The sequence below is a fragment of the Anoplophora glabripennis genome, unplaced genomic scaffold, assembly GCF_000390285.2.
Source record: "Anoplophora glabripennis isolate ALB-LARVAE unplaced genomic scaffold, Agla_2.0 scaffold1192, whole genome shotgun sequence".
NCBI lineage: Eukaryota > Metazoa > Arthropoda > Insecta > Coleoptera > Cerambycidae > Anoplophora > Anoplophora glabripennis.
The window spans coordinates 518-11,206 of record NW_019417314.1 but is presented as its reverse complement, the minus strand read 5'-3'; the positions used below and the strand labels follow the sequence as shown (position 1 = coordinate 11,206).

General features: G+C 31.5%; 1 protein-coding gene across 1 annotated transcript in view; it reads right to left on the bottom strand.

The window, feature by feature from the left end:
• Nucleotides 1-10,378, bottom strand: part of LOC108915074 — a gene marked incomplete at its 5' end in the record, with an annotated part of 59,575 nt that extends 49,197 nt beyond the window's left edge. Inside the window, 2 exons of the mRNA XM_018721027.1 lie at nucleotides 6,071-6,183; nucleotides 10,261-10,378. Coding sequence (XP_018576543.1) covers nucleotides 6,071-6,183; nucleotides 10,261-10,378 — 231 coding nt within the window. The remainder of the gene's footprint in view (nucleotides 1-6,070; nucleotides 6,184-10,260) is intronic.
• Nucleotides 10,379-10,689: the final 311 nt, after the last annotated feature.

The window sequence follows — 10,689 nt, the reverse complement described above, 5'->3', positions numbered from 1 at the left end:
TATATATACAGGGGCTTACCCCACACGTGACAGCTTTACGAGTATGTTGTTCTGCTTCCATTTGTATATTAGATGTGGCTTTACATATACTTTTATCAGACGCTACCTAGTTTTTGAACATCGTAAAATTCATCTCAATAAATCCTTAGCGGGAAACCCAACCTCTGAAGTCTCAAGGATAAGAGAAATATACTTTATAAGAAAATACGTTTTCTCATTTTTAAATCATATTTATTCGGTGGTTAAAACATCCATATAATTTAAAATAATGTAAAAAGCAGATTTTTCATACACATTTACTTTTTCCATGGCCAATATTTTTATATCTCTTCTATCTCTCTATATCTCTATATATAAATTTGATATTTTCCATGTAGGTAACTATAAAAATTTTACTTCAAAAATAAAAAAAAAGAGTTGTAAGTTATTTTAACAAAGTGAAAACTATTAAGCCAGTATATATATTAAATGTTTTATTCATTTAAATACACAAAATAAAAAGTAGATTTATTATAATGGTACAAACATAATTTATAGCAAAATTAATAATTCAGTCGTATAGAATTACAACCCATTTTCAATCAATCAGTTGAATAAATGATTCAGTGTATTTCTACACGCAACTAATAGATGACACGGCTATACGTGAGAGGCATCGTAATCGCATAAAGCACGTAATAATTTCATAGAATATTCAGGGTGAATGTTTGATGTTTTGTATCGATCCCATATTTATGAAAAATCTGAATGTGCGGATTCTGTAGCTTGTTCGCTGTAATAAGCTAATCCTCTGTTTTTTCCAAACAAAAATCTTTTTTCTATTTTTGTGCATACGAAAATTTCACTTAAAAATACATTAAGCATGGCGTAAAGTTTCAGGAATTTGATTAATAAATTTAATTTATTTGTAGTTATTTTTAAATTAGTCGAATCATAAACTGTATTACTAAAACTATGTTCAACAGTTTTGACTAGTTGTTAAAATATCTCTTATTTAGGTTTTGGAATACATTTCTGAAACTACATGATTTATATTTAATGAATTTTTATACATTTATGCATTTTAGCTTTTCTTAAAAAATGCCTAAACTTGTGGTTTATTCAAAATATGTAGTCGTAAAAATTAAAAAAAAAATGTAAAGGAATAAAAATTGATATAAGTAGCTAACATTGAAAAATAAATAATTTTCCTCTTCGCCATTTTTCGAAATTTTAAGGAATAAGGCCATTTTCTCCATTTTTTTTCTCAAAAAAAAGTGCGAAATTTGACAGATTAAAAAATTACGTGATTGTTTACATGGGATTGAGATTTCAAAAATCGATTGATAATAAATTTTCACATATGTGTATATGTTTTACTGGTGTTACACCGTAGTAAATGCAAATTTTAAGGGAACTATTTCATATAAACTTTTTCGATTGAAGCACTCACGACAGGTTACACGACATTTAATGCTGAACTAATAGACCAGGCGGTATCTGTTTTGGTTTGGGTGAATCGTATATCCACGGAGATTTTTGGCTTTTTGGCTTTCAAATATCACTAGAAATGAAAATTTTTCTATGCGCATAAAAAAAAACGTGGGCTTAACTTTTGACGGCACAATATGTTAAAAAAATTGGAAAAATGTCATATTTTTCTTCCTATTTAATTATGTATCTTTTTAAGAGTTGATTTTAGGCGAAAATGGAAAAGGAAAAAAATGTTTGTAATTAAATTTTTTACAATACATGACTGGTTACAAATCGAATGAATCATGATTATTATGGTAAAAATCGAAAAAATCACAAAAATGGGGTTAAAAAACAATACTTTTTAGGGAATTTTTTTGGTGTATTTAAATTGGGTGTAGGACCTTTATACTTGGCTCAAGAAAACTTCATGTTATGTAGAATCATCACACCAAATTTCATCAAAATCGGTTCGATAGATTTTGCATAATAATTTTGCAATCCAGATTAAAAAAAAATTGCAAATTTTCAAAATTTTGCACAGCAAAAACCAAGGCCCTTAGATACTTGAAAATTTAATCACATATAGAAGGGCTCTCAAGCTTTCAAACTTTTTTTGAAAAATTCGAATCCGTCAATTAGGAGAGCTCTGGCGCTTGTTTAAACATTGGTCGAATTTTTGTACTTATAAACAATTAGAACTTTGTGAATATTCAATCAAATCAAATTTTTTAAAGCAGGTTTTAAAAGTTCTTGGAAAGACGCTTCTTTAAAAAAAAACAGATCGATTGATCAATTAGTTACGTAGTTATAGACGATTCAATTTCGAGCAGGCCGAAGCGGCCGCGCTCTCTGCTTCCCCCACCACCACCACCCGTACGATTTTATTGAATTTCTCGCTTGCATAAATAACTTTAAACACGTTTTAAAGTAGGTTGCCAATGAAGAAAAGTATTGTAATCTTAGACCTGGTAAGTACTCGGAATACCAAAGGTATTTTTCGAAAAATTAGCCCGGATGTCCCAGTACATTTAGTGTAAATGACGGCTATAACTACGTAACTAATTGATCAATCGATCTGTTTTTTTTTAAAAAAGCGTCTTTCCAAGAACTTTTAAAACCTGCTTTAAAAAATTTGATTTGATTGAATATTCACAAAGTTCTAATTGTTTATAAGTACAAAAATTCGACCAATGTTTAAACAAGCGCCAGAGCTCTCCTAATTGACGGATTCGAATTTTTCAAAAAAAGTTTGAAAGCCTGAGAGCCCTTCTATATGTGATTAAATTTTCAAGTATCTAAGGGCCTTGGTTTTTGCTGTGCAAAATTTTGAAAATTTGCAATTTTTTTTTAATCTGGATTGCAAAATTATTATGCAAAATCTATCGAACCGATTTTGATGAAATTTGGTGTGATGATTCTACATAACATGAAGTTTTCTTGAGCCAAGTATAAAGGTCCTACACCCAATTTAAATACACCAAAAAAATTCCCTAAAAAGTATTGTTTTTTAACCCCATTTTTGTGATTTTTTCGATTTTTACCATAATAATCATGATTCATTCGATTTGTAACCAGTCATGTATTGTAAAAAATTTAATTACAAACATTTTTTTCCTCTTCCATTTTCGCCTAAAATCAACTCTTAAAAAGATACATAATTAAATAGGAAGAAAAATATGAAATTTTTTCAATTTTTTTAACATATTGTGCCGCCAAAAGTTAAGCCCACGTTTTTTTTATGCGCATAGAAAAATTTTCATTTCTAGTGATATTTGAAAGCCAAAAAGCCAAACATCTCCGTGGATATACGATTCACCCAAATATGGCTATTTGAAACAGATACCGTCTGGACTATAAGATGTTAGTCTTTCCCGATTCTTTATAAGGGGGTCTAATAATTTACACCTATTTCTCTAGTAAAATATTTCCATCTCTACTAAAATTTCGCTAATTTGCATGAAGTTAAAAAACCGTCCTGTATATAAAATACAAAATAAACTCAATAGAACTTCGCAAAGTTATGAGATTGGATCACAGAATTCATTAATGCTTTACCTACATTTGTGTAACCCAAAAGTAACACTACTCAACTTACAACTATTGAATGCTATGGAAACACGAATTGTCAAATCAATGCTCATAAAAAATCAGAGTTATTATTTTTTTAATTAATATTTTCCTGTGATTGTATTCGGTTAGCGTTTTTTCAAACTCTGTACACTTATTTTTGATCTTTATGACATTCTTATCGAAAATTATTAGAAATAATGGTTTTGTTTACATTTTTCCCTCGATTTTGTTTTTGCAAAAAAACTTGCTCGTGTATTTAATATCTTCCAGCATCGCTGTCGGGGTTTATTCAAGTAAAGAAGAAAAAACTTGACATTTATCAAATAAATTGTACCTGAAATAGTACAGATGTGTTTAGAATGTAATTTTAAACCAAAATAAGCAAAAAAGTGTAGGGCCAACTAACACAGACAGTAACAAATACTGAAATTATTCATTGCGACTTGTAGTTAGGATTCGCACAGAGAATAAGACTATAAATGCCTTACGACGAGAAAATAATACATCAATCGGTTTTATCACCAGAACGTCAAAATTATTTTAAATTTGTCAGATGGAGTAAGTAGCATTATAGACCGACTCAAAATCATACAAACTGTTGCTTAGCATAAAAATTGCATTTAGTTACTTATACTTAAGAGTTTATGTTAAATTGTAGCTATAACTATGAATTCCACTAAATAGCAATTTTCTCAATAGGGTGAAAAAATAACATTAATTGTGACTCAACCGGATGATTGTAAAAGCTATTTTATACAAAACAATTTATTGAACAATAAATTGGACAAGTTGACCTTCAATTTGTTTTGTGATGTGTAAAACAGAAATTGGAGTACAATTTATTTTCAACATGTAATAATTTATTGGTCAATTTTAGGGATATCTAGTTACATCTTGTATTTTTTTTAAATGCCAACCGAATTATGATGATTTGAATTTGAGAGCTGATGAACAATGGAGTTCGAGGTGGCATCAATGAAATTGGCCAATAAATGTTGTAAATGTTGAATTTATAAAGCGGTTATCAATAAATTGTGAAATTAATTAATTTGTTGAAAAATAAATTGTCAATTTATTGTTCAATAAATTGTTGTGTAAAACAGCTTTAATGCAATTTTAAAATTAGTAACACATTGCAAACTATGTTGGTAATCTATACTGTAGGAGAGCACATTAAAGTAACATAACACTAAACGAATAATATGTTACTATTACTTTCAAGTAATGCAATTTCTAACATTACTGTCTTTTTGTTGACAATTATTGAAAAAATAAATTAAACGATTTTTAATGTTTTCACGAATTTTATAGCAAATATAGTTTGTTCAATCGATAATAAAAATTGAAGTAGTGGCATTCACTTCTAATTTTTTATTGTTTTGACAATTATTTTATTTTCCGAAATCTGAAAATTATAAACTTACATTCAAGACAGACACATGCTATTGCAAAATTAAAACATGAGTTAATTTTATTTACGAAAATGGAATGAATATAGCGCTTTGATCAGTTTGAGCTTTAAGTAGATAGCATTAAATTATTATTAGAAAATAAATACATATTGTTGTCTACTTTAAAACATTTACTATTTTGTGGAAGAAATTGTTCATTAAATTAATCCATTTATTGAATTCTTATAAAGGGTGTCCCAAAAATAACGCACAATTTGAATTGTGCGCCATTTTCATCCCGAAGAGTTGGCAGCATTGTGTAATTTCACAATGTTGTATTAAACATTAATGATGTTAGACAAAATGGAGCGCAATATGACGGATGAGAGAGAAGAGATTATGAAAGTTCATTTAAAAATGCCCCAAATTCCACAGTTTTGTTTGTTCAGAAACTCACCAAGTTGGAAATGCTCCTAGTCATTAACAAATTACTGTCAGTGGCGGTCGTCTGGTTTCGATTCGTGGGTTAGCAGAATCGTGAATGTATGCAGATGCAGATTTTTTGTTAAAATCCGCTGCATTGTGCTTTTTGAAATGTTTAGTTGAAGTGATCGAAGGTGTATTGAGGTTACAGGAATCTCGGTCTCACTATTACTCACCAATGCTGGCTGGCCTGGTTTTTTATTGTCTACAACTGGACTTGTTTGTTCAAATTTGGGAACTAATCGTTTCACAATTGTTTCATTCGGGGCGTTCCTTCTGCCGAAAATTCCAATAATTTGCGCACAGTCTCAGTTACACACTCTCCGTACTTGCATTGAATTCAACGTGTTTACTACAACATGTAACCCTGCACAATGCTGCCAACTATTCGCAATGAAAAAGGTGCATAATTCAAATCCTACGTTATTTTTGGAACACCCTTGACAATGAATGTTATCAATAAATAAGTATGAATATGAGGGTAATTATGAGTATGTACCGAATTGGATACTCACTTTACTTCGACATTAAACGACCTGTAACTTTATTCAGATTGTTTCAAACTAAAAACTTTATACGAAGGACCCTTAAGACTTACCAGGGGCTTAATCATTTTATTTTTCCACTTATATTCAAAACGCCCTTTATGAGGGACAAAGGGAATTACTTACCGCTCATGAAGTTGTATATGATGGGGTTGACTGCGCTGTTGGCGTAGCACAGCCAGTGAGAGATGAGCGAGAAGGCGCGGTTCACCTCGCTGTTCGTCAGCTTCACCGTCAGCCTGGAACAAGGTATCAAACTTAGTTATCCTTCAGCAGTTGAATGAACATATCCAGGATTTATTAAGGAACGAAGAAGGGATGCGGATAATGTATTTGGGTGATGTAGTTAACAGGGGATGTTAATTGTTATTGCATTAGGCATCTGGGAATGATCTATCTACAGCTATTGTTTGGCTGAGATTGCCGTCACAAGGGAAACTTAGAATACAGATCTCAATGTAGCCTTGAGTACCCATCAATGGTGTTACTTAGAATTCTTGGAAATATTTGTAGATGTTGCTCATTTAGAATCAATATGGTAGTTTTTAACTAACGATGTGAGAAACAATTACTCCACAATTAGTCCATTTATTAATTAACAGAGTAGTTAGAATACCATATTTGATATTGTTAAAATTATGTACAGCGATTATTCCTAAACGGAACTTAGGTAATGTACTTTTAAATGATTTTTAAAGTTCATGGGTTTGGAGTTTATGGGTTAAAGGGAGGTCTATCGTTAAGTGTTTATAGGCTTATGGGTTTATGGGATTAGGTGTTTTGGGCTTAGGGTTTACCTCTTTTGCGCGTAAATGTATTTCCAGATTAATATAATGCGTAAAATATCGGCCATATATCGAAATTTTAGACAATTTTTTAACCCATTACTGGCTAAAACAAGAAAAACACATTTTTTAATGATTTTTTTTTATTAAAGTATATTCAAAACACATACATTAAGACTAATTTACTATTGAAAAAAATCATAAACAGTATTTTGAAAAAAAAACACGTAGGTGCGTATACGCACCTTTGGCTGAAAACAGAAAATTAATAAAAGTAAATTAGTTTTTTATGTGAAAATTTTCAAAGTAAGCTGGATGCAAATGCACTTTACACAAATAAATAGTATTATTTTTACGAAATCGACACTTTTTCCTTGCACTATTAACCTGTCTATAATATAATATGTCCGATATTGTCAAATTTGACTTCACCTGGTAGAGCGGATTGAGAGGGTCTTCCATGGGTTCAGTTGAATACTGCGGTATTTGAAGCGACATCACTGTTTTCTGTATCTAAAGAGAGTGTTAAATCCGAAAGAAATTTTAGGTGAGATTTCGTTGTGTGCACATTGTAAAGTGCATTTGCATCCAGCTTACTTTGAACATTTTCACATAAAAAAACTAAAAACGTCATCTTCCAAATCATCATCACTATCTATACTTGGTTGCATTTCATACGTTCCTGCATTATCCGTCTGCAATCCCTCTTCTCCAATAATATTTTCATCAAAGTTTACCTCATCCCTAATTTCATCTGTTTCTGGCGGCACATAAAAAACATCACCAATTCAGCATTTTCACAATCTGAATCCTCTTCTAACAAAGCAAGTAACTCTTTAGTGGTTAGTGCCCTTTTCATTTTCTATTTTGACAAATGACTGCAATAATATAAACAAAATTATACCTGTATAGCTTCTATACAACTCAAAAATCTCTTACATATTGGCACTAGATGTATCCAAAAAATAACTATTATGCATTACAAAAAACTTTTTTTTACACAAAGGAAAACCAAGAAGTACACTCTGCTAATAATGAACTGATATACCTATGTTCTGACTAGTCCTGTATTATATATGCCAATATTTGTCCAGACTTGCATAGGAGTGAATAAATATGTCAATTGTTATCGGCCAAAAGTGCGCATACGCATCCACTACATATATGTTTCATTATGACCATCATTTAAAAAAAAAGTAAAAAAAATTACATGAGTATCAAAATAGATCTTTTATTTACGCCTGGTTCAAAAAAAAATAGTCTGCTCATTTTTACTAACTTAGAACAATATTTGTTTGAAAATGTGTTTTAAAGTTTTAAATATCGTATTTTCTTAAAAAAAAAATAATATTAAAACAATATTATTTTTAATTAAATAAAAATACTAGTACACTATCTGGACTGTTGACATAAGATTCTGTAGGTAGGAAAAAATAGAATTTTACGGATGATCTCAAAAAAAAATTAAAATAAAAGGGTGCGTTTACGCGCCTTTGGCCGCTAATGGGTTAACGTTTATTGCAAAATTTGACGTGATAAGTGTATTTTGGAGTTCAGCTTCATGATCAGCGACCCCAGGAACATGTAAGATACATACTTCCGGGTGCCAATTTAGGTTTGTGGTACTGTATTGTCAGTATATTCAAAAATCGAAAAATAAGTCAAGCGATTTCTCAAAGACGAAAAATATATCGGCATAAATCCTAGTGTATGTATAGTACTTTAAGACCCCATTAATGGTTTTAGCAAAAAATTTACCTATCAATGTAACATAACCCAAACATGTCAAAAAACCGCGATTTTCGCAGTTTTAGGTAAAAATGTCTCGAAAATCAATTGAGAAATTTGGACTTCGGATTCGAATTCAGCACACCAAAATCCTTCGGAAAAGTACATTCTGGTTTCTGGCTTAGGGGGCCGGCCACATTTTTTTTAGACATCAATTATGGATAATAATAATAATAATAACAATAACAATAACAATAACAATAACAATAACAATAACAATAACAATAACAATAACAATAACAATAACAATAACAATAACAANNNNAATAATAATAATAATATCTCTACTCCTCATTCTAACTACGAGAATTAGCCCAGAAGTCGGAGACTTGTGCGGGAGAGGAGGCGGCATATTATTATTACGCAGGCCGCATTTGCGCCCAGGAACGACTTATGTTGGTAGGCCCTAACCATCATTCAGTGCAGGAATGAGAGAAACCTGGAAAACCTCATTAATTAGGGGGGTGGTCAAATTTTTGAGTCATCAGTGATGTCCATTGGCTCTCGCGTTCGGGTGGTCAAATGCCAACCGGTGTCAATCTCTCACATTGACCCAAGCCAACATTGTTCCACCCTACCATACCTGCACAGAGGGTGCCAGTCCTCCGTACAAGCATAGCTAATTTACGGTCTACAGGCCGCGGGAATCGAACCCGGGCAGAATTAGCACACATCGATTTAAGTACTGACTCCTTAAGCCGTGCGGCTATCGACCGATTGGAAGATGTGCCGTTATTACTCAGAGCTAACATGTGATTTATGCATGATGGCGCTCTATCACATTTCTCTATAAATGTCTGGAAGTATCTGAACCAAAGATTCCTTCGTCGATGGATTGGTAGAGGGGATAATGTTCCTGTTAACTGGCCTGTACGTTCACCAGACTTAACACCTTGCGACTATTATCTTTGGGGTACTCTGAAAACATCCAACACTGAACTGAGTTGTGGAGTCATGTCCAAAATTCCATAAATGTTTTAAAAAATAGCCCTTAAGAACTGCAAAGGGTGTCCTTTAACTTTCTTCGCCGAATTAACCTTTGCTGTAGAAACAACGGTGGTCATTTTGAACAGTTTTTATAATAAGTTGTAATAACCTCAACTTTGTTACTTTTATCTCCGGCATTTTTTATTGTATTTGATTGTTTTTACAATTTTTTTCAATAAAATTAGGCACGTTGTAAATAACTGTAATTCGTCTTATGTGTGTATCCATATTGAAAAATGAAGTAACATGTGGTATATTTTGTCGTAGTAAACACTCATTAAGAATTGGCCGATACAATGATTTAAAGATCAAACTGAAATTGCAGTCAACCTACAAAATCAGTGACTACTAGCACGGCAAGATAATATAGACATTTAAAAAATATTTTTTTGTACCCAAACCGCTCATTTAATCAAAATTCTATGAGAGACCCAAAAACTTCCAAATGGTATCACCTATCAAATAAAAAATAGTTGTGATTATTGACCGAAAGAGGAAAAAGTTATGAATGGATATTATCACCATACATGAATTTTGTAGGAGTTTTTTTGTTTTAAAAAAACCTCTCTAGCCTCTTCTAGTCCGCACGGGCTATAGAAGTTTGGTTTGCTTACTTGCTTACTGGCAAAGCTAAAATTATTAAAAGAACAGTCCTAATTAGTATACAAAAATTTAACACGAGGTTTTATAATCTTTTTAAAATGCCTTACAAAATGCTTAAAATTTGAATACAACTAAATTAATATAAATGCATACCTTTTGCATGATGTTTGCTGCACAATTTTATCAGAAAATATGGAAAAATGTGCTCTATACGTATAGCGTGGAATCTTGCCAAAGGTTCGAGTTAAAAATGTCGGAGAACTCCCTCCACCTAATTTTATACGGTAACTGTATAACAGTAATACCAATTTTCATTTCCGCTCTGGCCTCGAATTATATTTAAAATTCCGCGGTAAACGCATATAGACAGGTGATGGTCCCATTTTAAATGATAATTTATGATTATATCCAGATACATTTTTTCAGTTCGATTGTGAATATTACGGTGTTCCTGCTGACCTGAAGTACATAAAAATATTTTAAGTTCTTAGTTGGATATGTAAATGAAAAAAAAAAAGATTTTTTTAAAGTTAACTGTTAGCATTAGAGGAAATGAACCCTAAAATTTGCTGGAAATAATTT